The 27,537-nt window shown below is 48.5% G+C and overlaps 1 protein-coding gene and 1 long non-coding RNA gene across 2 annotated transcripts in view; one reads left to right on the top strand and one right to left on the bottom strand.

Moving 5' to 3' along the window:
• The window catches only part of Fer1l5 (fer-1 like family member 5), a 51,174-nt gene that overhangs the window by 5,586 nt on the left and 18,051 nt on the right, over positions 1 to 27,537 (bottom strand). Inside the window, exons 18-40 of the mRNA XM_040729297.1 lie at positions 27,194 to 27,322; positions 25,150 to 25,327; positions 15,681 to 15,805; positions 14,825 to 14,925; positions 14,042 to 14,219; positions 13,808 to 13,963; positions 12,618 to 12,746; positions 10,373 to 10,536; positions 9,971 to 10,085; positions 8,867 to 8,969; positions 8,214 to 8,377; positions 7,943 to 8,113; positions 7,603 to 7,738; positions 7,406 to 7,483; positions 5,111 to 5,292; positions 4,731 to 4,892; positions 4,393 to 4,497; positions 3,190 to 3,336; positions 2,951 to 3,113; positions 2,779 to 2,804; positions 1,094 to 1,144; positions 880 to 984; positions 289 to 408 (exon numbers count right to left, since the gene is read on the bottom strand). Coding sequence (XP_040585231.1) covers positions 289 to 408; positions 880 to 984; positions 1,094 to 1,144; positions 2,779 to 2,804; positions 2,951 to 3,113; positions 3,190 to 3,336; positions 4,393 to 4,497; positions 4,731 to 4,892; positions 5,111 to 5,292; positions 7,406 to 7,483; positions 7,603 to 7,738; positions 7,943 to 8,113; positions 8,214 to 8,377; positions 8,867 to 8,969; positions 9,971 to 10,085; positions 10,373 to 10,536; positions 12,618 to 12,746; positions 13,808 to 13,963; positions 14,042 to 14,219; positions 14,825 to 14,925; positions 15,681 to 15,805; positions 25,150 to 25,327; positions 27,194 to 27,322 — 2,988 coding nt within the window. The remainder of the gene's footprint in view (positions 1 to 288; positions 409 to 879; positions 985 to 1,093; positions 1,145 to 2,778; positions 2,805 to 2,950; positions 3,114 to 3,189; positions 3,337 to 4,392; positions 4,498 to 4,730; positions 4,893 to 5,110; positions 5,293 to 7,405; positions 7,484 to 7,602; positions 7,739 to 7,942; positions 8,114 to 8,213; positions 8,378 to 8,866; positions 8,970 to 9,970; positions 10,086 to 10,372; positions 10,537 to 12,617; positions 12,747 to 13,807; positions 13,964 to 14,041; positions 14,220 to 14,824; positions 14,926 to 15,680; positions 15,806 to 25,149; positions 25,328 to 27,193; positions 27,323 to 27,537) is intronic.
• LOC121133269 lies at positions 14,207 to 15,313 on the top strand. Its single transcript, XR_005870082.1, has 2 exons — positions 14,207 to 14,428; positions 15,085 to 15,313. It is a non-coding gene; the product is annotated as an uncharacterized LOC121133269 (long non-coding RNA).

Below are 27,537 nucleotides of genomic sequence, written 5' to 3'. Positions count from 1 at the left end.
GAAGCTATTTGGTGTTGCAGACTATGCCGATGTCCACTCTGACTGCACACCCATCCCTTCAGGTTTGAATGTGTCTGAGGCTTGCATCTTTGGGGCACCATCATGGGTTAGAGCTCGGAATCTGAAGGTCTTGCCTACCTCAGTCCCTGCTTGCGCGAACTGATCTGGGTCGCTCTATTTCTGGGACTGTTTCTCAGGCTCTGGCTCAGCTCCATCAGGGCTTTTTTTAGAAACTTTGGGGACAGATGGGCTATAGGGAAACAGGTAGCCCAGCTGGTGTAGACGCACCTTGAATTCCCCTACCACAGGGCTATCCACCTTGGGTTTCTCCTGGTAAAGTTTGAAGGTCTGGCAGAAGTCCTGCAGGCCCTGGAAGTCTGGAACTGCCTCCAGCTCACAGTCGTATACCTGTGGGGACGTGTGCAGGGCTGGTGGGGACCATCAAGAGATGAAAGGATCACCAGCTCCCAAGCTGTTTCCAAAGTGTTTGTCCCATCAGTAGCCCCACTGTCTGCTTCAGAGGAAGCAGCTGGGGGTAGGGATTCCGGTACTCTTAGGGGGCCTCGTAGAAAGTCCCTCCTCCCCACCTAGTTGGGAGAGTGCTTGCCTTACAGGATCCTCACACTACATTAAGCTGAATGCAGTAGTGAATGCTTGCAATTCTAGCCCTCAGGAGGTTCAGAGTTCAAGGTCATCAACACCTGCATAGCAAGTTGGAGACCTGCTTGGGCCACACGGGGACCTTATTTCAAACAAGGCAAACCAAACCAACAGTTCTGCTACTTGGTGGTTTACTTGGTGGTTTCCTGACAAACCAGGGCCAAGCCTCTAGACCCTCCCAATGGAGGTTTTGTTTTACCCCTTTCCCAGGACCCTCACCTTGAGGGTGTGGTAACTTTTGTACTTGTACGTCAGGGACTTGTCAGCATCACTTGTGGCCCAGAAGAACTTGCTCCACCAGTCCACGTCATGGTCATAGTCATCCTGACACAGGAGGGGCTCTGGCTGGCTCTCAGGCGGGGCTAGAGTGTCTCCTGCCCCCCCCCCAACTGACTGGGGTTATCCCTTGTTCCCTGAACTGAGTCTACTTTACCTCGTCTTTTCTGGAATCGAACCAGAACTTCTTGTAGAGGAAGTCTAGGAACTGAGAAGTGAGAAGGTTGGAGAAGAACGGAGGAAGCTCATGTTCTCCTGTCCCCTTGCATTTTATGTAGGTCTTTCAGTACAGGCAGGATGGGAGAATCAAGCCTCTTAGTGTTCATTACCCATCTATATAGACAGGACTCATGTACTCGGAAATGCAGACCCTCACACTGTGTCTGCACCTATGGAGGCAGAATCTCCCACCCACACCCTCAGCTTCTCACCATGTCTAGTCTGTGATCCTCCTGCCTCAGCCTCTCCAGTGCTGGGATTACAGGCCTAACTACTATGCCCCACCCATCAAAATCAACTTTACCTTCCTCCCATATCTTGTGCTAGGTATGGAACTCAGGGTCTATGCATGCTAGGCAAGCAGTCTATCACTTAGGCACATTCCTAGCCCTTGGCTTTTGAGACAGTGCCCTGCTTATGCAGTTCAGGCCATCTCAGACCTTAGTCTTCCTGTCCCACTTTCCAAGTGCTGGGATTACAAGCATGTACAATTTTGCCTGGCAGCGTCTATTTTTGATGAAGGCATTTAGGAACTGCTATGCATTAAAATGTGATGCTGCCCTAGAGCTATAACTATGGAGCATATTAGAGATAGAAGGACTTGGAACAAAATTTTAATGACTAGCAACTCTAGTGGGATCCCTTAGCAGCCAGGGTCTCAAGCAAGGGAATCTTAGTCTATACAATGCTTGCCTTGTGTGTTTTCTTGTTGCTTTGATTAAATACCTTGACAAGAAGCAATTTATGGGAAGAAGGGATAATTCTGGCTCACAATCTGAGAAGTCGTGGTGAGGAAGAGATAGGGCAGGTGTCTGAGGAGCTGGTTGCCTTGCGTATGGACTCGGGAAACTGAATGATGAATGCCAGTGTTCAGTTTGCTTTCTCCTTTCTTGTGTAGGACCCCAACCCACCTTCCGGGTGGGTCCTCTCACCCCAGTTGCCCTCATCTAGACAGCCCCTCACAGACATGCCTGGAAGCCTGTCTCCTGGGTGATTTTAGATCTTGTCAGTGTTAACCTTCACATTCCTGCAAGTATGAGAATCTTGAGCTTTAGAACCTATGTAAAAAGGCCTAATTCGTAATCCCAGTACTGGGGAGGTGAAAACAGAGGAATCCCTTGGACTGGTTGGATAGCCTCACCTAACTAATTTCTAGGCCAGCAAGAGACACTGTCTCAAATAGCAAGGTGGAGTTATGTATGGCCTCCACACATGTATACATGTACACACACATACATGCACATACATACACATACTTGCCACATGTACCCTTACACAAATGAATAAATAAATAATAGCAAAAACTTAGGTGGGCTGGGTGAATGCCTGTAATTCCAGCACTTGGGAGGAGGAGGCAAGAAGATTGGGAGTTCAAGGTTATCCCCCATTACATAGAAAGTTCAAGACCAGCCTTAAATATGAGACCCTGTCTTGGAACTCTTCTCTAACCTTCCCCAAATACTCAGATGATTCTCACATGCAGACTTGACTGAGGGCCAACCCTTAGCCTTCTACTGTGCAGTTGAGCCTCCTCAGAGGGTTGATTTAATAGACACCCCTCTACAGGGACAGGGTCATTCATGTAAATGGTATGGAAGAAGGTGGCCCAGGGCCCTTACTCACAGTATCAGGCTTCTTCACAGACAGGGCTGTGGAGAGAACACAGTCAGGAGCTTCAGGAAGGGAGAAGCCAAGGAAGAGGGGCACCAACCCCACAAGGGAGCCAGGGCCCCACCCTACTCCCAATGAGGGCTTGCTGTGGAGAGCAGGGGAGGTCTGGGAGAAGGGATCATACTTGGCAGCTTTATAGGTGTGTAGTTCAGAGCCCAGGGGTCACAGAAATAGGGCTGGAGGAAGTCGATGTTAGCTTGACCCACCACAACCTCCTGGCCATAGACCTGGTTGTCCACCACTTTCACCACCAGGGGCAATGCGTGGGTCTCCTCCAGAGGCATGAACTGTAGCCCAAAAAGAGGGGAACGTGAGGCCCCTTGAGAGAGGAAGACTGTCCAGCCCCTTCCCGGGACCTCTTACCACCGTGAGGAAGAAGTTGCTTGTAGGGAAGTTGGGATTCTCCTGGTAGTTGCTGATGGGCTCTGTCCTCAGGGACTCCTCTCCACACCCCACCAGGAGCTGTGGGTAACTCACCTTCTTCATGTTTCGAAGGCCCCAGGCCATAACCTGCCAGAATCAGGAGAGAGCAGGACAAGGAGCACATAGCACTTTTTTTTTTTTCTTTTTGGCTTTTCGAGACAGTTTCTCTGTATTGCTTTGGAGCCTGTCCTGGAACTCTCTCTATAGACGAGGTTGACCATGAACTCACAGAGATTGGCCTGCCTCTGTCTCCCAAATGCTGGGATCAAAGGCGAGTACCACCAATGCTCAGCCCAGAGAGCACCTCTTAATCAGGGCAGGGACAAGCTGGCCTGGAAGTACAGCCTGACGCATACCAGGGCTAGTATCTGAGGCACCTCCCAGTCTCCCTACTGTGAGGGGACAGGCTGCTTCTCAAGCTATGCTGTCTCTGTGAAGAGGGTGCCATCCAACCATCAGCTGATCTTCCATTCTCCCCCACTGGCCTCCAAGCAGATTAAGTAGTACACCTGTTCACTCCTGGCTTGCTGGTTCCAGCCAGTCCTCAGACATTGAGCTCCTGAGGCTGCTGACTCTAGATTTCTGACTTGTGTCCCGGACAGCTCAATGACCAACCAGTGACCCTGCACCCTGTGGTTTTTTCTCAACTGGAATGGGTAACTCAGGAATGTCTATATCCTTCATGAGAGCCTCCTTGGGGACTGAGTGGGGACCAACTACATTGGCCGGTCTTAAGGAGTGACTAGTTCCACGACTGCTCGATTGTTCTTTCTCTGCCAAATTGTAACAGAGCACAGAATAACCAATGTGGGGGCCTCTGTTTGGCCTCAAGCATTAATGGGCTTACACTGTGGCTCTGTCACTTAGTCTTTGGTCACTGTGTCTGCAATGTATTGTCTCTGAGCCTTGATCTCCTTGAGAAATCAATTCCTGATGCACAGGAACCAACACAAAATAGTCCCACATCTACTGCCCCCTGCCTGACTCGTCACATTGTCCAAGCTCCTGCTCTCCTATCTCTTGTCTCTCCTGCCTCTGAGAATGTGTTCTTAGGGTCAGAAGTGTCTCCCTAAGAGCTCTAGGGTGCCCTAGGCTGCTCTGGGAAAGGCTTCCACCCGCCTAGCCCTCCCTATCTGCACTCACCTCAATGGCCATCATTCTCAGGGTGGGCTGGATGTTTTTGGGAAGTGTGTATATCCCATTCTTACACGGGACACTTAGGATTGGCAGAGACATATCTTTCAGTTTCTGGAGGGCAAAGGAGGGAAAGCAAGGAGCCTGAAGTCCCAGGGGCTGGTCCTGCTGCTCCTGTCCCCACCCAACATGTCCCGTAGAGAGTGCAGCTAGACAAGTCCCAGAACCCATGGGTTGGAGCTGGAAGGGAGTTAAGGGCCAGGTTGACAGCATTGAATTCAGTGTGTGGTCCTTGGAGGTGGAGGAGGGCCAGGGAGGGGCACAAGCCCTGCTATTGTCATCTGTACCTCAGTCTCGAGGATCAGCTCACAGGATGCCAGGATCTCACCCTCTTCCTCTCCCAACTCTTTCACAAGTGGATGCCACCTCAGGGGGGTGAAGGTCCAGCCTTGGAGGTTCAGCCAAACCACTGGGGGCCACATGCTTCGTCCCCATAAGACCTTGTTTCCCTAGAAGAAAATGGAGTTCAGAGACTGTGGAGGCCCAACCAGGTTTCCAGCATGGGCTTCTGAAGGAGGAGGAGGAGGGGAGGCTCAGTTAACACATCTTCATGACCCCTGAACAACAGCCTCACTGAACCCTTCAACACCTTGTTCTAAAATACACCTCTACCCCCAAAGCAGGGCTCAGAGGTAGATCTTCCTCCCTCAAGCACAGCCTGCTGTACCTTAGAGTCATGCTGCCACAGTTCCAACACCACCAGTGGGGGGTTCTCTCTGGTATCTTTGGGGTTCTCAAACAACAGAAGGTGCTGGAAGATGAGCGTCTGGGCCCACGTTGGTGCTGCAGAACTTCGTAGCGTCTGGGTACACAGGCTGTGGTTCAAGAAAACCACTCGAATGAAAGGCTCTAGAGCAGAGAAGCAGGGCCGGGTGTCACAGCTCCAAACTGCCAAGTGAGGTTCTCCTCTCCTCTGCACGGCAGCCTTTAGACCCGAGGAGACTCGGGATGGGCAGCCACTGCCACTGCCAGGCGTTCCAGAATGTTGTTTCAGGAGGAGCCTGTGCATACCCCCACGGGTCGGGGGAACCTTTTCTTCCATCCATGTGAATGCCATGCCCACTGTGGTGATGGGGAAAGGAGCTCTTGTAGAGGAGCTCTGAGGATAAGGCTTCCCATTATCAATCGTCCACAGCAGTGGTGTGGGGCTAAGTGTCCCTTAATATGGCTAGTTATGTTCAAGGGACACAGAGCTCGGCTAACATCCCGGAAGCCCTGCCACCCACTGTTTATCTTCTGTCACAGTACCATTAACAGGACAGTGTGGGAGTTACTCAGTTCGCCCCCTGAATGGTTCTATGGGTCTTCCTTACACAGGGCCTCCTCCCTGTCCCTTTTCTACAAAGCCTTAAGTGATGTGGTTTCCCAGCATATGTGTGTGTGTGTGTCTGTGTCTGTCTGTCTGTCTCTGTGTATTTTTTATATTGTGAGCATTTATGCTTTGCCTGCACATATGTCTGTGTGAGGGTGTTGGATCCCCTGGAACTGGAGTTACAGTTGTGAGTTGCCATGTGGGTGCTGGAAATTGAACCTGGGTCCTCTGGAAGAGTGTCAGTGTTCTTAACTGCTGAACCATCCCTCCAGCCCAGTGTGCCACTGTCTTTCATGTCCCACTCTCATTTCCAGTCATCTGCCATGCAGGCGTCTCCCTTTTCTAGGCCTACTAAGTGACTCCAGATGAGTAATTGAGTTTTTCAACACCCCCTAAATTTCACAGAATTGGGATCACATCGCAAGAGCACCCTGGATTTGGTGGTCTTTTCCCTTAAATTGCAGTCATAAGCTCTGGGCTGGTTAGTTTTATGGCAACTTGATGCAAGCTAGAATCATTGTAGAGGAGAAAGCCTTAATTGAGAAACTGCCAGGCTGGCTGGATGGTGGTGGTGCACACCTTTAATCCCAGCACTTGGAAGGCAGAGGCAGGTGGATCTCTATGAGCTCGAGACCACCCTAGTCTACAAATTGAGTTCCAAGACACCCAGGTACACAGAAACCCTGTCTCAGAAAAAAAAAAGGACCAGTCTGTAGGCAAACTTACAAACTTACAGGGCATTTTCTAACTTAGTGACTGGTGTGGAAAGGTCCAACCTATTGTTTGTAGTGCCATCCCTGAGCTGGTGGTCCTGAGTTTGTAACAAATCAGGTTGAGCAAGCCATGGGAAGCAAGCCAGTAAGCAGCACCCTTCCATGGCCTCTGCATCAGCTCCTGCCTCCAGGTTTCTGCCCTGTTTGAGTTCCTGTCCTCACTGTTTTTGATGGTGAACTGTGTGATGTGGAACTGTAAGAGAAATAAGGCCTTTTCTTCCCAAGTTGCTTTTCGTCATGGTGTTTCATCACAGCAATCGTCACCCTCATTGAGACAAGCTTCTTGGGAGAGGGATCTGCGTCTTTGTTATGCATTTATCACAGATGTATGTGGATGTGTTGCCGGGCCTTGGAGGCTAGGAGACAGGGCTGAATGACAGGGGGCGTTCTGTGTTACATTTGTTTATGCTGTGGAATATTTGTTTAATGATGCAAAGATGTGTGGCATTCTTTTACAGTCGCATTTGTTTAACTCTGTGAAGCTGTGTTACTTTGCCCGGCTAAAATACCTGATTGGTCTAATAAAGAGCTAAATGGCCAATAGCTAGGCAGGAGAAAGGATAGGCGGGGATAGCAGGCAGAGAGAATGAATAGAAAAAGAGGACTGAGGAGCAAAAAGAGAGGAGGACACCGGGGCCGGCCACCCAGGTACACAGCAAACCATGGAGTAAGGGTACAAGAAAGGCATCTAGGATAGAAAAAGATAAAAGCCTGTTGGCAAAAGGTCGATGGGATAATTTAAGAAACGCTGGCTAGAAACAAGCCAAGCTCAGGCCGAGTATTCATAAGTAAGAACAAGCCTCCATGTATTTATACATGGAGGGCCCCCAAAGAACAAAGAGCAAAGAGTAAAAACTACCAACTGCAGCATCCCTACCCTGAAAGGTCAGGATCTGGTTGTACATCAGATTCCGGGCCCCGTAGATATAGCAGAAGAGCTGGTAGTAGTGAGGTTCTGGGTAAAGACAAGTCTCGTTCACTTCCTGTCCCCAGCTCTTCATAGCCTCCTCCCTACTCCCTGGGCTCAGGCCCTGGCCTGTGGGGTCCCTCAGTAGACTCCCAGGCCATGCTCACTGTTCAAGATGCAGAAGATGAAAGGCATGGTGGGGATCCGAGGATCCTCCTGGATGTGCCTCCACGAGTCCTTCCAATGTTGCCACGGCCGCGTCTTATCCCCTTCCTTCTTAAGTTGGTTTTCCAACTCCACTGCCTGTTCCCAGAAAGCCCCCCTTAAGGTTCTCAGTACTTCCCGACTCCTCTCTCCAGGCCCTAGCCACCCCTACCCCTCTGCAGATGCCAAGCTGCCAAACCTGAAGAGTTGGGGCCCAGCTAGCAGGGGCCAGGGGTGTGTACTCCTGAGCCTCCGGGAGGTAGAGGTAATAGACAAGTGTTACACAGACCACGGAAGTCTTACCAAGGATCCCTCCAGGAAGAATATGGGAGCCACACCCCTGTCCTTGTTGGGCACCAGCCGTCGGTGCCAACAGCGGCGCCGGAACTGACTGGTGGGCTTCGGGTCCAGGTGGAACTTGGAGTCAAAGGTGCCATACTCCCAGCCGCCCTTTCCCTCCTCAGACATGCCTTGCTGCAGGGGAAAATGCAGGGTCTCAGAGTCGTACTCCTGTCCCTGCTTTGCAAGTGACCCCTGCCTGGCCCAGCTAGGGCCTTTGCTGCAGACGTCTCACCATCTGCAGGAAAGAGAGGGTCTCCTGCTCCTGGCTCAGCTCCTTGTGATTCCGGAAGCGCACACGCACCCAGCGACGCCGGCGGCATGTATGGTAAGTCTTTTCCACCGAGTTCCAGATCTGGGGCAGGCCAGAGGGTGGGATCCCTACTCCATACTCCCAGCCTGCAAGGGCAGCACCATGGTCGCTGAGTCCACTTGCACCTGCAGACTTGGGGGGCTTTGGTGTGCCTGAGAGAAGGGCCCTAGAGGGACAGATCCTGGGGACGGGGGAGGAGGGTCCTCATGTCCAGGAAGATGTGCTCGAATTGTGTAATTTGGACTACATGGGACCAACTGCAGCAAGACATTAACTCATTGTTCCTTCCCTGGAACCACTTTGGGAGAACTGAAGTTCTACAACCAAATCCATGTTCACAGGCGTTCATCCACCAGGCTTTCTCATGGCCTGGCCTCAGGAAGTACCTGTAGCATCTTAATACTAGGGGCTGTGTCTGAGGAATGGCTGAGTCCTATTCCCTAGAGGCTGGGAACCCCCAGGAATTCAGACCCATCCTGCCTGAGAGCTTGGCCACTCCTGGGCTGCTAAAGAACCAGACTTGAATGCTTCAGAGCCCCAGGCCTTGACGCCCTCAGACTTGATCAGAGACTGACCTTCACTGTCCACTGCACGGTTGAGCTCCACAATCCAGCTTCTCTTAAAGTGCCAGCCTTGGGGACACTTCACATTCTCCAGGGCTTCCACAGGCCGTCCATTCTGTATGAATGTTGAGGGTGAGGGAGGGTCATGTGAGGTAAATGAAGCTTGCCTTCGCTTGTTTTTATTCTCTCTCCCTCCCTCCCTCCCTCCCTCCCTCCCTCCCTCCCTCCCTCCCTCCCTCCCTCCCTCCCTCCCTCTCTCTCTCTCTCTCTCTCTCTCTCTCTCTCTCTCTCCTGTCTTTGAACTTCCAAGTCACCCTGTAGGCCAGAAAATCTTGCTCCTTCTGTTGCCACCCTGGCTCATTTATTTAGAGGTGGACAGCTCTTTCCCTGTTGCACTGGGGACAGGTTATTGGATTAACTATAATGAAACAAAGTTTAAAGACTAGTTCCTATATCTTAGCACCATATTTCCTGAAGAGCAAAGCAGTGATGGAGTGATATAGAGGACAGACTATTTCTGTCAGGACAAAGTGTGCGTGCGTGCGTGCGTGCGTGCCTGTGTGTATGTGCTCGAGCATACTCATGCACGTGGAATCTGGGAGTCAGTCTCATTGCTCAGGAGCCCATTGGTCTTAGTTTTTGAGACATCTTCTCTTTCTGAGATCTGGGTTTTTATATTTTAAGTTAGACTGTCTGACCAGCAATCACTAGGGACGGGGCCTACCTGTTTCTGCCTCTTTGCCTCTGGGACTGTAAGAATATATCACCATGCCTGACTTTTGATGTGGGAACAGGAGATAGAACTCAGGTTCACTCCAAATCCTGGATTCAAGTGATCCTTTTGCCCTATCTCCCAATGCAGCTGAACCACAGACTACACAGTGTCTAGCTCTTTCCGACATCCAATTTATGGCCTGCAGCTTGCTATCCTTGGGTTCCACCCTTCACTGGTGCTAGAAGAACCTCAGAGCTGAAATACTTATCTGGGGTCCCACAGCAAAAGTATGAAACAGAGCTCAGACATAGTACTTACTGCTGGGACACCCAAAATTCTGAGTCCCTCCATCTGGTCCTCGCCTCTCTCCCTCTACCCAGTGGTGGGATGGAGACACTTACCACATCTGTGTTGGGAATAGCTGCAGGCACCCAAATGCCTGTGGCATTGCGGCTCTGGTTCTCATACACCTCTTCCAGCACCTGGCTCTTGTTGATGTCTGTGTCCAGGAGGAGCCTGGGCAGCAGTGAGACCCCAAGTTCCCAGAGCTGTATGAACTCCCAAGGGTCATCCTCTGCTGACCAGGAACCCTCATGTGACATCCCACCTCCCTTTACTTAGGCAGAGCCTGGCATGCAGACAGGTGTTGGGCAGGGCTGCTGGTCTTGTGTAGCCCCACTCGCAGGGACGAGCTAGGTGGCTTTGGGGCGCACCTCTTTAAGTTCCCACTAGCCCTCCCAGGTGAGAGGGAGTCACACAGTAGAACATCCCAGGTGATGGGTCAGGACTTGCACCATCCTTACCTTCTCTGAGGCTCCACTATCCAGTCGCCCTGCCAATGCCATCCCAGGGGAGCCTTGAAATCTGTCTTGGGGACAGCCTTGCGTCCCAAGACATCTGAGAAGTTGGGGCAGTTGTGCAGTCCCTGCTGTCCCCACTGGTCTCTCAACTTGGCCTGATTCTCATACTGGGGGACGGGAGTCCCAGTCAGTGTCCATACCTCCTCCACCAACCACCCGGTGGTGGGGATGTTGAAGCGCCTGTTCCCTAACCTTTAGAAATGTAGTAGCCAAGCAAGATAGGTCCATATCCCAACTGTACGTAGGAGACAGAGGCTCAGCAATCACCACTACCCACCACAGCTAGCAGAGGAGCCGGGTGATGCCCAGGTTAAAGCCGTTATCTTTGATGTGACCTGCCTACTCCCTAGTCACTGCTGACCTGAGAAACTTACCCTCCTGTGCTACCTCCAACCCCCATGTCTTTTCTCCTATAACCTCTTCCAATCCCTTCTCTGTCCCTGACTTATGCAGGGCCAGTCAGACACAGCTGTCTCTTGACTAACCTTGGGGAATTGGTTCCAGAATGCCCCTGGGTACCACAATCCACTCTCTAGTCTCTTCATTTTAAAATGGCCTAGCATCTGTGTATAACATGTACTTTAAATCATCTATTGATAACATAAAATACAATTCAATGCTATGTCAACAGTTGTTCTAGTGTATTTTTTCTTTTCTTTTTTTCTGGTTTTTTGAGACAGCATTTCTCTGTGTAGCTTTGGAGACTGTCCTGGAACTCACTCTATAGACCAGGATGGCCTCAAACTCACAGAGATCTGCCTGTCTCTGCCTCCCAAGTGCTGGGATTAAAGGCGTGTGCCACCACCGCCTGGCTCTAGTGTATTCTTAAGGTCATAGTGACAAGGGAAAAGGTGTGTACACGTTTGGTATAGATGTAGCCATCTATACCAAATACTAACTGTATTTTCAAGCCACAGTTGGTTCAGTATATGAATGGAAATACTGTTGAAGGGGGGGAGCTAACTGTATTATGGTATGCTATCAGCACATGCAACTTAAAACATAACAATGTTTTAATGCTTTTTTTCTTTATTGAAATAGCCCTGGCTGCCTAGTACTCTTTATGTAGCCCAGTCCAATCTTGAATTCTCAGCACTTCTCCTGCTTAGGCCTCCCTAAGATTATATGCACGTGTCAACCAACTACAAAAAAATGTTAGAATCTATAACTTAAAAGGCCTGTGTTGTGGAATTCTGTCTTCCAGACTTGACATGGCCATTGCTGTCCTGAAATCAGGTCAGTTGTGACTGCCCACAGGCAGCCTTTGCAAGATGGGACCACCTGTTCCTTCTTTGGAGTACATGAGTAGCTTACAAGGCTCATGGGGCTCCTCTCCTCCCCAACATATAAGCAGTTAACAATTGCTGTGAGAAGACTGCTCCAGTGGTAAAGATGTCCATACATTGCCCATGCTTCTGTAAGTAACCCCAGTTAAACGCATTGGTTCCCCAAGCTGGATGGAACTGTTTCTTTACTCTGGCAGGAGTCACCTATCTGAGGTAGTAAACATTTGTTCACATCTCCCCAGAAAAGGTCACATAATAGCCCAACACACAAACCTTACTGCCCTTCTGCTGGAAGAGTTATTTCCTGGGCCAGCCCTCCTCCAAAGAGCAAATGGCATCCCTTGCTCTCTGCAGAGCCGTTTGCCCAGCTGTTCTCCCTGCATCCCAGGTTGATGTTCTGTAGGCAGAAGCCTCATCTCCTGCTCCTTTTATGCTTTCTGGCCTTTCCCCTCCTCCCATGACCTCCAGTCTGGCCCGAAGGTCTGGCAATGGTTTGCAGGGGTCCTAAGCTGCCTGTTAGCAACAAATGAGACACTATACAATTTGGAGCCCTGATCTGCTCACATGCCTTGAGCAAGCTAGGAGAAAACGCTCAGTAAACTTCCACCAGGAACAGCGTGGCCAGGTACCAAACGGTCACTCAGGCACCATTTTGTTAGCACATGCCTAAGGCCTATGAGCAGGGATACTAAGCTAGCACCGTCCACAACTGCTTTCATCTCAGAGCTGTCTCATGGTCATCAGATGTGGCCAGTGTCCACCTCAAGTTTGGGTCTGAACTATTGTCTCTTCATCGTCTCTTCCTGAACTGCATGTCCGACTGTCAGGCTTGCCCTTCCTGGCTTGGCCCTGACCTGGCTAACCTTCTACCCCACCCCCCAATGCCCTGCATTTCCACTCACCGTCTCGGCATACACCACCATGTTGCCTTGCTGGAGCAGCTTCAGATTCTTGCTGTGTATGACATTGCCAAGCCACATGCAGACCCGGAGGTGAGCTGGGAGTGTGTCCTGTCCTTCTCCTTCTGGGGACTGAGCCAGAGGCAGATCAATCCCATGTGTGCCATGGGGTGATGCTCCCCAGAGAGACAGGGGTATGGGGGAGAGAGAGGGGGAGGGAGGAGCACATATCGCCAGAATGGATCACATCTATCCCCCCCACCCTTTTTTTTAGTTCTGCAAGCAGGACCCTCACATCAAACCATGTGCTGGAGTCAGAGAGTCTACAGTAGTATAAAGCTCCAGGTTGATCACCAGCACTGAGAAGTTACGGAATTCCGCCCTGTTGTTCACAGAGGGAGACAACAGGCACATTGAAAAGAGGCGGGGTGTGCGGCAGCCAGAGGATAACGGTGGCTTTGGTGATACTAGCCAACTATTCACTGCCTGCTGCTTGATCACTGCACACCAGCTCTTTGCTAAGTACCTCAGTCCTCATACCCCACATGGGGGTGTCACCAAGCACTGGACTGAGTAACATCCTGAGGCCAGGCGCAGTCAGGCACTGGACAAAGACAGGAGGAAGGGCTTTGCGTGACGGTAGAAAGGTCAGAGTGCAGGTATGTTCAGAATCAGGGAGGTCCAGAATGGCCTATCTGTTGATGCAGGTAGATAGGGCAGGCCAGGGAGCCTGCATCTTCCCTGAGAGGCTATGGGAGTCATGAAGGGGCTATGAAGACCCCCCCTTCTCTCCAAGGGAGAAGGCCATCATTGGGGGGTTCAGTCAGTCTTATGTCATAGTTTACTTCTGATCTGAGGAGCTGGCTCCAAATCTTTCAGGCACTGAAGATTCTGGAAGTTACCCACTTTTGGCTCACAGGAGAGATGACAAAGTATTAGATCAAGTGGTAGGCATGGGAGCGATGGAGGAGGTGAAGAATTTGAGGAGCATTTACCACGGATGTGGGCTTGGCAAAAGCTCACATGCTGAGCAGTGCAGGCTCTGCCTTCCTCTAGGGACTTTGAGTTCTATTCTGCTTAATGCAGGGCCAGGGAAATAGCACATGGGTCATGTCCTCAAGGAGGCCCAGGGGGGTTCTCTCTGGGAATTTGGGAACCCCATCCTTCCCAAAAGACTACCCTACTTTCCTTACCTGTAAGAGGAGGTTCTGAATCTTCCCACAGAACTTGCCCGAGCTCAGGGGTCCTTCTGGGGAGAACAGGACAGTGTGGGCAGGTACCCGAGCATAGGCCACTCGCTGCTGCTTGGACATCAGCCAGATCATCACATCAGGAAGGCTCTCCTGGGGCTGTCAGGGTGGAAGAGCATCAGGACCGTCTTGGGCAGCTCCAAGCCTCACTGTCCAGCCAGTGCGTCCAGTGCCCACCTCAGGGATCACAGAGTTGAGACGGTGCAACCAGTCCTCAGCTGTGACCACCATGTTCCTTGGCTTGGCCCCCTTGGCCTTCCATGCTAGTTGTTGCAGAAGATAGTTGCGAAGCTGCCATTTATTCTTGTCCAAGTTGTTAGCTTTTGGCTGATCATCCATACAAGGCAGAGGGCGCCTGTGGCCAGGACAAGTTAATAGGGAGGGTATGTCTATTTCTGGTTCTATTGCAGGCCAATGACCCCTTCCTAGCCTGGACACTCTATCCCACCCATGGAGAGCCTGACATGGAGAGAGCTTGCTGTGGTGCCTGACGCAGGCTCTCACCCAGCCCTTTCTCATCCTTGAAGCCCTGCAGTGTGCTAAGTTGGTTCCCAAAGACCTCTTGTGAGTAGATGTTTTCCAGGGAAGAGGCTAGCCAAAACATGGTGGGGGACAAGGAGATGCTTTCCCATGAGCTTGAAACAGGCACTCTGGATGGGAAGCAATGGCAAGAGATGTGGAGTGAGAATAGCGTGGGCTGGTCTAGGTAATGAAGAGCTGCCCACATGCTACAGGTGTTGAGTGTGGACATGGAGCAGCGAAGCCTGTGCTGAACTGGAGTTCAGGGCTGTTCCACATGGGCAGGAAATGCAGTTGTGTGTAGGTTCAAGCAGGAAGAGGTTTGAGCAGTGTTCCTGTGGGGAAGGGGTCCTTGGGTGCTACCCAGAGCCTCCAGTTTCTCTTTTAATTCTTCCTTAGCTCCTCCCAAGGCCAGCCCCAGCCAGGGTACTCAGTCCCTACCGGCAATCCTCTATCAGATCCTTTAGCAGTTTCTCCCACTGTTGGAGTAGAGCTGGATCCTTTGGATTCCGTATGGACTTCAGTATGTCCAGGTTGGTTTTCTGTCCATTGAGAGAAAGGGAGAGAGCTAGCCTCAGTCTGGAGCTCTCCTGGGAGAGTCTTGAGGGCTGGCAGGCCCTAGAGACATTTAAGGAGTAATCTGGTGTAAATTTTAAACTGCCACATGCCCTAGTCCTTTCTTCCTTACTTCCTGTACCCAGCAGAGAAAATGGATGGCAGGGAATGGAGACGTGCAGAAGCCCATCTGAGGACATGAAGTCATGACTAGAGTAGAGCTGCTGTGATAAAACATCTTCTGAGATCCGTGTTCCTTGACAAGAACCCAAGACTGTGTGATGGGACCCTTCCCAGCCTCTCTGATTTCCATGATACCTTTATGGCCCTGGTTCCTCTCATGGCTTATAAAACCGGCATATCACTGTGACTTTATGCATATTATTCCCTTTGTGCTTTCATCCCCCGAAACTGCCTATAAGTTTTTCAACCCCCACCCCACCCCCGTCACCTCCCGACTGCTCTTTTCTTTCCTCCCCATCCCCATCTCTCTGATCCTAAATCTGACCCCTGTATTTCCACGGTAACCCTAGCGGCTCTGCACAGTAACTGTACATCTCTGACCTCTTCAGACAGTGAGGGCACGTGTGTGCTTATTGTCTTTGTGACTTTAGTGCCCAGTGCTGTAGCTGACATAGTTCTCAATGATGTGGGGTCCCAGTATCATGTTGTGTGAAAGTACGAGTATTGTAATGTACATTCCTAAGCCCCCACCCACCCCAGCTCCCTCCTGCACACTCACCAGGTGATCCCGGGTAATGTGGAGGAGGTTGAGACAATTCATTCGGAAGCTGACATCCTCCCAGTTGGAGGTCACAGCCACCACAGGCTTCATGTCGTACCAGGGCACATAATGGTAGATAGTTCCTAAGACACAGAGATATGGGGGGGCATATTTGAGGGACCATACCTAGACAGTCCTAATCACTGTATCCTCCTAAAGAATTGCCCCTGGGACACCTTGGTTCTCAAGAGTCTGCTAACCATGCCAAGTGGGCCATCCCAGTCGGAGCCCAGAATGGGTACTTGGTGAACACAGCTGGTTCCTATTGGGCATATATTGTGTTCCATGTGTCAGGTGGCTTTTCAAGTAGGAAACCCAGGTGGGTGCTAGGAACTGAACTCAGGTCCTGTGGAAGAGCAGTGAGACTCATTTCCCTTACAGGGTATTTTTTTCTGCAATACCCTGCTGTGTCGGCCTCTAAGGAACAAAACCACAAATGCCCCCAAATGCTTAAGCAGCAGAAAACTTGTGGGGTCAACGCTCAGATCTTGGAAAAGTTCTGCTTCTTCTTTGGTAACTTCAGGCATAGGAGTAGGACAGAAAGCTGGGCACTATTCAATGTGGGTAGTCTAAAAGACACACCATATTGTAGTGATATATTATTTATGATTTATTAAAGCTTGACTAAGGATTCAGAAAAGCAAAGTCAGCCACAAGCCTTTAGAAGCCAGGCACACACCTTGAATCCCAGCAGTCAGAAGCTAAGAGGTGGTGGTACACACCTGTAATCCTAGGACTCAGGATTAAGAGGGAGATGAATCTACACAAGAGTGAATCCATCTAAAAGAGAATTATAGCTCACACCTTTAATCCCAACATTAGGGAAGTATATAAGACAGAAGCAATGTCTCAGAGAGGCATTCATTCCCCAGCCACGCTGAGGAGAGGTTACAGTCTGAAGCTTGGTGAGAGCTCAAGGAGACAGGACCAGCTCATTCCACCTGAGGTGGAGGTAAGAAGCTAATGGACAGCTGCTTTGCTTTTCTCATCTTCCGCTTGAGGCTTGAACACCAATATCAGTCTCTGGGTCTTTTATTTGTCTGTGTGTGTGTGTGTGTGTGTGTGTGTGTGTGTGTGTTACATACATTATGTCCTGTGACAGGACATGTTGAGGTCCTAACCCTGCTGCCTCAATATACCATCTGACGTGGACACAGACTCACTGACGATGTCACTAGTCAAGACCAAGTCGTTCATGGTGGAGTGACTGTCCAGCACCCTAGGGAGGAACTGATAGAAGCCAAAGGCGAAGAGTGGGATGACTCGTCTGCTAGATGAAGAATACCAAGGTTTGCCCTTAGCGCTCTCCCAGGAAATCGACCTTCCCTCCATCACTTCTACCTTCCACCTTCCTCTTGTCTTACTTTAAACTTTTTAAATAAAATGTTTAGTTTTGTCACCTGTGCATGCATGATTTGTGCATGTGAGTGCAGGAATGTACATGCCATAGCATGTGTGTGAAGGGCAGAGCACAGCTTCAGGAGTCAGTTCTCTCCTTCCACCATGTAAGGTCTGGGGCCCAATCACTTTTGCCCACTGAGCCATCTCGTGACCCCAGAGTTGTGTTAAGTCACTCAGGGCAAGGCAATGGCAGACCAGGCATTAAAAGCGGACACTCAAAACCTCTGCTCTCAGGGCCAGGGTGAATGAGAGATGGCCCACTACCCAGAAGGGGAAAGCGAGGACGCCTGCTTGTCTCCACTGCGGCTCTAGGTGGAGAGAAGAAAAGCTTCCCCATGATGTAAGTGCAGCACAGTGTCTTGAGGCACGCCACCAGAGAAGTGTGAGAGACGCCAAGCAAGCAACTCAGCAGTGGCCCTCAGCAGTGGCCCTCAGCAGTGGCCCTCAGCAGTGGCCCAGGTCCCTCGAGTAAGGGACAGGCAAATCTCCCTAGAGAACGAAATCTGAGGCACACCTCAAAGAATTCCCACAACATAGAGAGAAAATTAGCAATTCAGAAACAACGCACATGTTCCCTAGCCCAGCAATTTCAGCTCCACTGTAAATACCCTACAGGGAGGCAAATACACCGTTACTAAGAGGTGTGTAGGGAGGGCTTGTAGCAACTCTAAATGGAATGGCCAGAAGCTGGAAAAGGTTAAAGTGCTCTTTACAGTAGAAGGCATAAACAAATTATGGTAGTCATCCATCTCTTGGGACTGTTGAGGAACTGGCTTGAGGACACCCTGTTATCAAAATCCACAGACAATCAATTCCCTTGTATAAGACAGGCAGCATTTGCATAGAATCTACCCACATGTCTCCTATACTCACATAATCTCTAGAGTACTTATTACCCCAAGCAAGGCAGATTCTTTGCAAATAGCTGTTACTCTGCTATACTGTATTCTTTTTAAAAATTTTAATTATTTTATTTTATGTGCATTGATGTGAGGGTGTCAGATACCCTGGAACTGGAGTTATAGACATTTTGAGTGGTCACATGAGTGCTGGGAATTGAACCTGGATTCTCTTGAAAAGCAGCCAGTGCTCTTAATCGCTGAGCCATCACTCCAGCCCCCTATATTGTAATTTTTTTTTTTGGTTTTTCGAGACAGGGTTTCTCTGTATTGTTTTAGAGCCTGTCCTGGAACGCACTTGGTAGACCAGGCTGGTCTCGAACTCACAGTGATCCACCTGTCTCTGCTTCCCGAGTGCTGGGATTAAAGGCGTGTGCCACCAACGCCCGGCCTATATTGTAATCTTTAGGGGACGACAACAACAAGAAAAATCAGGACATGTTTGGCATAGATGCATATTTGTTGATTAGTGTATGAATACATGTGAACAAATGTGTGTGTGTGTGTGTGCGCGCGTGCACGCGCGCGTGCGTGCTTATGCAAGTGTGGTCTATGTAATGCATGTTGAGTGTGATGCTTGTGCACAGCATGGCAAGTTCACAAAAGAGTGTCAAATATAAGTGCCAAATGCCTTCTACTCCTCCTTGCTCTTTTGAGTCAGGGATTCTCCTAAAACCTGAAGCTTGTTTTCTTTTAATTATTTTATGATATGTGTATGGGTGTTTGTCTATCATGTGTGTGTGTATTATCACTGCAGAGGCCAGAAGACAGCATTCCATCCTCTGAAATAGAAGTTACAGACAGTTGTGAGTAACCATGTGGATGCTAGGAACCTAACCCAGGTCTTCTGGAAGAGCATCCAATGCTCTTAACCATTGAGCCATTTCTCCAGCCTCCTGGAGCTTAGTTTACTTGACTAGGTGACAACCAACTAGGCCCAGTGATCCTCCTGTCCCCACCCCAACTTAGTGATGTGGTCGCAGCTTTTTATATGGGAACTATAATATTAGTTCCCATCCTCATCCTAGCACAGCAAGCCCTCTTAAACATTAAACCATCTTTTCAGCTCTTTTTTTAATTTTTCAATTATGTTTTGGGCATATTTCTTGTGTATAACATCATTAGGTTTTTTTCCCCCTCACTTGTTTGTTTATTTATTTGGAGACAGGATCTCCCTACACAGCCCTGGCTGTCCTGGAACTCTCTATGTAGACGAGGCTGGCCTCAGACTAGCAATTCACCTGACTCTGCTTACGGAGTGCTGGGACTACCCTAGCTTGTTTTAATATATTTGATGCCTTGTTAGTTAACCCTGTGGTTATCCATAACTACACATGGCTGACTATATTCACACAATGGAATACTAACTACATGGAAATGAGAGAAGTAAGGTACAAGTATATCCAAGAATATGTTGATCTGTGGACACATTTCACAAACTGATAATTGAAGAAGGCAGAGATAAAAAATAGGGACACACATGATATGTGTTCTTTAATACATATCATGAGCTGAAGATGAGATGAAGGGTAGGGTGGGGGTAAGAGGCACAGGGCCCTAGGATGTGGCTATTCTACTTCATGATCTGAGTGTTATTATTTGGTGAATCTGCAGCAGGGTTAGTCACTGAACTCGTGCTTTGGTTTGCGTGGGTTTTCCATGAGTATGCTATCCTTCAATCAAACTTTTACTTACGAAATTGAAAAATCGTGATGCCCTGGTGAGCACCATGCTGGAGGAATCCACCAGCTGTTGTTTAATCCCAGGGCCTGTGGTTGGTTTTGAACTTATACTGACGATGAATACTTATTTATTGTAAAAAATATAATTTATCATTTGTATCACGCACACCAAGGAAAACAGTGAGGACAAAAATGACAAATGAGCATTGCAATACCGTGTGTGGAGTGGCAGAAAGAGCCACAGAGAAGAATAAGGTGGGGGAGGTGAGGCACTGCCAAGCAATTTAAAACAGAGTGGCTACCGTAAGGCCTTTCTGAAAGGACCTAAAAGTCGCTAGATGTGGCCTAGAGAGATCCCAACATAAAAAATATGGACAAGAGATTTAAAAATAGGGGCCAGAGTAGGTGTAGACAGTGTACAAGGACAGAATACTCCCTGAAGGAAACAGAAAATTAAAAGGGACAATTCGCAAAGAGAAACATCTTGAAATGCTCTGGGATTGCTGGAAGACACTGGTTTCCAACTCAGGTGCTGAATGACGGGGCTATATAATAAATACAAAGAGACCTGTGACTGATGCCCTCACTGATGCTCTGAGTGGGGGGCCTGGGATCCAAGATGGCAACTTTCTTCTTCCGTTCTTGGGGAGCTTCCAAAAAACAGCAAGAAGGAAAATAAGTCAACTCCCAGCCAACAGGGAGACAGGGGAGACAGATAATCTGCAGACTCAAAATACACATAAGGACTGCCAAAAGCAACCCCGGCCTCCACAGAAGCACCGAGGAGTGAAGACAGCAGAAGGCACCTGTGGGGAACCAGAATGCAAGGCCCACAAAGGGAAGCAAGACTTGATGGGAGGCCAGCAAAAATACACTCCCTGAAGGAGGGCAGGACTCAGAGGAAGAAATGTGAGCCGATAGAACTCAGCAAACAGGCCAAGAGAAAACAAAAACACCCAGGAAAGGCAACATTGGAAAGTCCCAGGGTGACATTTAGACCTTGCAGACAACTGAGTGAGGGACATAGAACTGACAACAAGAATTTCTCAAGTGACCAAAATGAAGTGGAAAAACAGAGTCAAAAAGGGACCAGGAAAGAATGATAGCTGGAAGCCGGGCGTTGGTGGCGCACGCCTTTAATCCCAGCACTCGGGAGGCAGAGGCAGGCGGATCTCTGTGAGTTCGAGGCCGGGCTGAACCAATAGCCTCCGAAACAATACAGAGAAACCCTGTTCCATAAAAACCAAAAAAAAAAAAAAAAAAAAAGAATTTAAGGACAGCCAGTCAGGGAAAGGATAGTGCTTTTAACAAATGGTATGTGGAAAATACAAAATATACATGCAGACTGGTTCAAAATGAATCATAGAACTAAATATATGAACCAAAACTTACAACATTTTGAAGAAAAAAATAGGAAGAAAAATTTCATATCCTTCAGTAAGGCCTAATTCTTGAGAAATGACACCAGGTGTCTTAGGGGTTGGCTTACAGTTTCAGAGATTTAGTCCCTTATCATCACGGCAGGACATGGCAGCGTATAGGCAGACATGATACTGGAGAAGGAGCTGAGAGTTCTGAATCTTACAGGCAACAGGAAGTGAGCTGAGACACTAGGTGTGGCTTGAGCATATATGAGACCTCAAAGCCTGCCTCCACAGTAACATACCTCCTCCGACAAGACCACACCCATTCCAACAAAGCTACACCTCCTAATAGTGACACTCTCTTTGGGGGCCACTTTCTTTCAAACTACCACACCATGGGAAAAAAATAAATTGTATTTGATCCAAATTCAAAACTTGGCACGTCAAAAGATAACTAGGAACAGAGAAATGGCTCAGTGTTAAGAGGGCTTCCTGCACTTCCAGAAGACCTGAGTTAGATTCCCAGTACCCATGTCAAATGACTCACAACAGCCTGCAGCTCCAGCTACAGGGGATCTGATATCTTCCTAGTCTATCTGACTATCTTCATAGTCACCTGAACTCACATACACAGATGCATAATTTAAACAACAACAAACTTTAAAAGGTGAGGGGACAAAATAGACATTTTAGAAAAAGACTACAATACATGGTTAATTGATCATTAGATAAGGCACAAAAGTTAATTTAATGCAGAAACCAAATGTTTCTTGGCAAATAGTTTTGAGTTGGATATATAGAAAAAAAAAAGAGGGCTAGGTGTTGGTGGTGCACGCCTTTAATCCCAGCACTCGGGAGGCAGAGGCAGGCGGATCTCTGAGTTTGAGGCCAGCCTGGTCTTCAAAGCGAGTTCTAGGACAGGCTCCAAAGCAATACAGAGAAAACCTGTCTCAACAATAACAACAACAAAAAAGAAAAAGAAAAAAATTTCAACCCTTTCCTCAACATTACAAAAATTAAGTGGTGCACACCTTTAATCCCAGCACTTGGGAGGAGGAGGCAGGCAGACCTCTGTGAGTTTGAAACCAGCCTGGTCTACAGAGTTTCTGGATAGCCAAAGGCTACAAAGAGAAACCCTGTTTTTGGAAAATAAAACAACAACAAAATTAAGCCAAGGCCAGTGAGATGGATCAGTGGGTAAGGACACTTTGTCCCCAAGCCTAGTTAATTATTTGAAATGTGAAGGAGAGAACGTGGCACTTGGCTTAGGCAAGAGGTTCTTGAGTTCAAGGTCATCCCCCTGCCCCCCCCAAAAACCCAAAACAGTCACAGAAACCCCTAGGAACTTCTGATCTCTAAAATACATCTTCCAAAAAGGCCCTTTCCACCAAGCCTGACAATCTGAGTTTGATCCCCAGGACTCACATGGTAGAAGGAAAGAACCAACTCCTGCAAGTTGTCCTCTGGCAGCCACATGCACACCACAGACACACACACAAATAAATGTAATGAGAGATTTGATAGGCCAAAGCCTTCAACAGTCCTTTCCCTAAAGAAAGATATGTGGAGCTAGGGGTATAGCTCAGCTGGTAGAGTACTAGGCTAACTTTCAGGAAGCCCTAGGTTTGGTCATCAGCACAGCATAAAAACAGGCGTGATAGTGCATGAGCGTGATCCCAGCACTTGGAAAAGTGGAGGGTGGAAGCTCAGAAATTCAAGGTTATTCTCAGCTATACAGTGAGCTTACGGCCAGCCTGGGTTACTAGAGACCGTCTCAAACCACTAAACAGAGGTAGTCGCTAATTTTGGATATTTTAAGGTAAATGATAAGTACATGGTACATAAATCTGAATAGAGATTTAATATACAAATCAATAGGAAAGATATAGATAAATGATTATATACTAGAAAAAAAGGATGGGCAGGATAAAGGAAAATTATGTGTATACACAGATGCTCAACCTTCATTTATAATGAGAAAGCACATTGTAGTCATGTGAGATAGTTTTTTACATCCAATACCACGGCAACAATTAAAAGACTGGCAACATCAAGTACTGGTGAGAACAGAGTACAAAAGGAATTCTCATCCCATGCTGCTGGGAGTGTAATTTGGTATAATCACTTTTGCTCTGAGACTCTCCCACCCCTAGGTATATAATTTAGAGGAACCCCTGTCCTTGTGGCCAGAAGACATGTGTGAGAATGCTCACAACAAAGTTATTATACCAGCCAGCATTTCTATATGCACTACATAATTTGTGGTCTGATCATAATACATTCAGAAAATAAAACAAGATACAGCTACCCAGAGTCTAGTCAGGCGGGGCAGAAGGTATGAGCAGATGCACATGGATGGATGGAGTCCTCTCAGAACAGAAAAAAGCATGGTGCTCGTGGGCTCCATACACAGGGGATAAAAACGGAAAAGAAAACCAGAGGCTGCTGAGCATATGAGACAGAATCATAGTTGTTTCTCAGACGGAGGAACCATTTCAGGCACCGGCAGCCTTCTGTGTATTAGCTGGCTGATGAGTTTTCAAGAATTCATTTCACCCTCCTTTAAGCTACATGTATACATTTTAGATGCTTTTTGCATACATATTCCTTCATGGTAAATGGAAATAGCTGGTTGGTCACAAAGGACCATATATTGTATAATTCTACGTGTGTGAAATGTCAGACTTGCTAAACATATTGAAATTTACAGCGGATTAGTGGTTGTTGACAGCTGTGGAGGTGAGTAACAGGGAGAGCTCATGGGCCTGGGGTTCTTTGGGGAGAGAGGAAAGCATTCTAAAATGGATTGTGGGAATGGCTGCATCACTGTGAAAATCCTAAAATCCATGGGATTGTATGCTTCAAAAGGGCAAATTGCACGTTATGGGAGTTAAATCTCAACAAAGCTTTTATTTAAAAGGGTAGGAAAATGGGGACCTCAGAAAGCATCTGGATGGGCAGCAAAATGGCAAAGCTGACAAAGAGAAAGGAGGACCGTGCCAGGGACTCTCAAATGTTGACATGTATCCACATCACCTGCAGGCCCCAACAGTCCCTTTGGCTCTGTCACAGATTTCTCTGGTTTTTATAGGTCTGGAGTGGGATCAAGAATCTGCCTTTCTGAGAGGCTGATACTGTTGGCCCAGGGACCACAGTGGAAAAATAAGGTGCCCAATTAATTCACATTGGATGGGGAGATGGATGGATTGTGTGTCTGGGGGGAATGGATTGATGAAAGTTGAAATGGCTAAATAAATGGGGTGGGGCCTGGAGAGTTGGCTCCATGGGTAAGATCTTGCTGCACATATATGAATATCTGAGTTCAGATATCATTGCCTATGTGAAAAGTGGGCTGTGGCCACATGGAGCTGGAACCCCAGTACTGAGGATGGTGGAGACAGAGGGGGCTACTGAGGATTGCTGGCTACCAACTCCAAGTTCAGTAAGAAGCCTTGTCTCAAAAGACGGTGAGATAGAGGGTGACAGAGCAGGGCATCCAACATCCTTCTTTGGCCTCTGCAAGTGCATGCTCAAGCTTGTGCACCGTGCATACACACCACACACAGAAATTAACGCAATTAAATAAACACAGTCATGGATAAAGCATAGAGAGATGAACCGTGGTCATCACCTCCTAGCTATGAGACGTCTGGCAAGCGACTTCACTACCCTGAACTTCATTGTCATCGGGTGTGAAAGATGTGTAAATGACCAGATGTAGTGCTCATGCTTGTCATTCTAGCACTTGGCAGCCTAAGGGAGGGGGACCACGAGATCAGAGTCGGCTTGCACTACCCAGTGAGACCCTGCCTAAGGAACAACTGGGGATTCTTATTTACAAGACAGGGCTCCTCTGTGTAACAGTCCTGGCTGTCCTGGAACTCACTTGGTAAACCAGGCTGGCCTCAAACTCGCTGAGATTCTCCTGTCTCCGCCTCCCAAGTGCTGGGATTAAAGGCATGTGCCACCACTGCCCGGCTAACAACTGGGGATGTTTATGCATGTTCTATGAGCTAATGCCCTCGGAAGAGCCCAGCATGCACATGGGCTGCTTCACTTTTAGCTTGAATCTGTCTATTACCATCAAATATCACTGGGCTGTGCTGCGTGGTTGACACAAGAGGCTTGTAGTTTGGATCCATCTTGTTTCCATAGTGACCCATGCTGACCTCGAATTGGATCAGGTCCTTAAACTTGGGCATCATGGTACAGGAAAGGAAGATGACGCACAGCCCATACTTTTGGCGATACTGCTGTCTCTAAAACAATAACCAGAGATACACACACACACCCTCAGTATATAAGGGATGAGTAAGGCTGACATGACAGGCAGGGACAGGAGGACGAGTACCCCATTTTTTCCCTAAAGTGTTCTGTGCTCCACTTTGGGATGAACTAGATCATTACTGAAGTCTTGTCCTGGCTGATCAAGTGTTGTTGCTCCCAATATCTCCATCACCCAGCCAAAGCACCCAGCTGGGTCATTCTTTCCCTCTCTGAAGCTGGGCAGGAAGGTCTCTTTTGTGGTTAAACCTGGCTCCTGGCTCTGGGTTGGGACAAAAAGAGTTTAAATGTATGTGTGTGTGTGTGTGTGTGTGTGTGTGTGTGTGTGTGTGTGTGTGTGCATGCGTGCCCATGCCTGCGCCTGCTCTTGGTGGCTCTCATCAAGTCCCCCTCTCTTGTCCAGGAAGGCTGCCCCTTTCCACTTCTGCCTCAACTGTAACTGTCCCCTAATTATGTCTGTTTCCACCATGTCACGCACTTGCCTGGGTCCTCTATCCACATCAGCCGCTCATTTCTATTGCTAACATTTGCCCTATTTCTGCCTTCTCCTGTATTCTCCTCTCTCCCTCCCTCCCTTTCTCATTCTCTTCCCTTCCTTCTTTTTCTAAAACAAAACAAAACAAAACAAAAAAAAACCTGTTTCAATCTGTAGCCCAGGCTGTCATTGAATTTATGGCAGTCCTCTTGCTTCAGTTTTCTGAGTGATGGGATTACAGCAGATATGAGCTAACATAGCTACCAGGTACCAGGGGCTTCAGACTCCTAAGATTCTCTCTCTCTCTCTCAAGCTCTCTGATCTCGTTTCCTCTCCTCATGTCCTGGCCATGGTGCCAGTTAGACTCCATCCTCAGCTCTCGTCTCCTTTAAGTCCACCTGCTCTTCCCAGGCCGTTGTTCCTAGGACCACAGATTTGATCATGATGCCCTTGTCTCATGCCTTTGTAGCTAGCAGCTTCCAGGCAGAGAGATGTGTAAGTCTCTCAAGCACACACCAGAAATAGGAGTTGTCACCTCCCATATCACTTTCCTTCTTCAGGGAGCCCACGTTTGTGGTTGACACTGTTGACCATGTTGTCACCCAAGGCAGAAAATGGCCACAAGTTTATAGGACTCAGCCTCACTTTTGGCTTTTTTCAAGGGGCCTCTGGACCCTGTCTTCTCTCCTCCTATTCTCCTCTGCTAAGACTGTTACCCTTATTTCTATTGACCAAGTTACCTCAGTTAATTCCCCCTCCAATCTGTTGTTTATCTGTTCCTCTATCCCAGTGGTTCTCAACCTTCCTAATGCTGCGACCTTTAATATGATTCCTCATGCTGTGGTGACCCCCAAACATAAAATTACTTTCATTGCTTACTTCATAACTATAATTTTACTACTGTTCTGAAGTCTAATGTAAATATTTGTGGTTTTCCAATTGTTTTAGGTGACCCCTGTGAAAGGGTTATTTAGCTCCCAAAGAGGTCACAGCCCATAGGTTGAGAGCCGCTGCTCTGCTCCTCCTTTTTTGGGGGGAGGTCTCCGCTGACTTTAGGAAGAAATCCAAATGCCTTAAATTCTCTTACAAAGCCCTGAGGAATGAGGATGGGAATGAACCTTCTTCCTTCTTAAAAGGCAGGCTCGCAAAGCCGGAGCCCTGTGTTTGCACGGGTCTGTGACCACTAGGGATTCAGCTTGGCAGGAAAGCCCTGGAAGGTGCCTGGGGAATACTGACCAAGCATCCTTATAATTCCAACAGATTGGTGGCCAGTGCCTCTTGCAGTGGAAACTGGCATTCACAGTAGATCTGGGGCATGCAGGGAAACTTCGTCTTTTTTCCTGGGTTAACTGTTTCTTGTGATTACCTCTATCTGAGCCACTTCCCGGGACAGATCCTTTATCACAGAGTCTTGCTGAGACTTCATGCGGGTGATTATCTCCAAAAAGATCCGGCCTTGATAAGTTAAGCCATCCTTAACAGCATCAAGAATACACTAGAGCAACAGAGAGAAAGGGATGATAAAACAAACAAAAACCAAACGAGTAAGAGAACCTCCCTGGAGCCCACATAGCAAAGGCAAGACATCCAGGGACAGTCTGCTTGGGGATGGCTCCAACCACAGCCCTGCTAAGGAATTCCAGGGACCCAAGACACCTCTGGGTCTTGACCCTCTTCTGCACTCTTCCCATCCGCTATTCCTTGTTCATG

The sequence above is a fragment of the Mesocricetus auratus genome, unplaced genomic scaffold (assembly GCF_017639785.1).
Source record: "Mesocricetus auratus isolate SY011 unplaced genomic scaffold, BCM_Maur_2.0 Super-Scaffold_100021, whole genome shotgun sequence".
Taxonomy (NCBI): Eukaryota; Metazoa; Chordata; class Mammalia; order Rodentia; family Cricetidae; genus Mesocricetus; species Mesocricetus auratus.
Note: the sequence above shows the minus strand (reverse complement) of the source record. Positions and strands in the feature narration are given on the sequence as shown.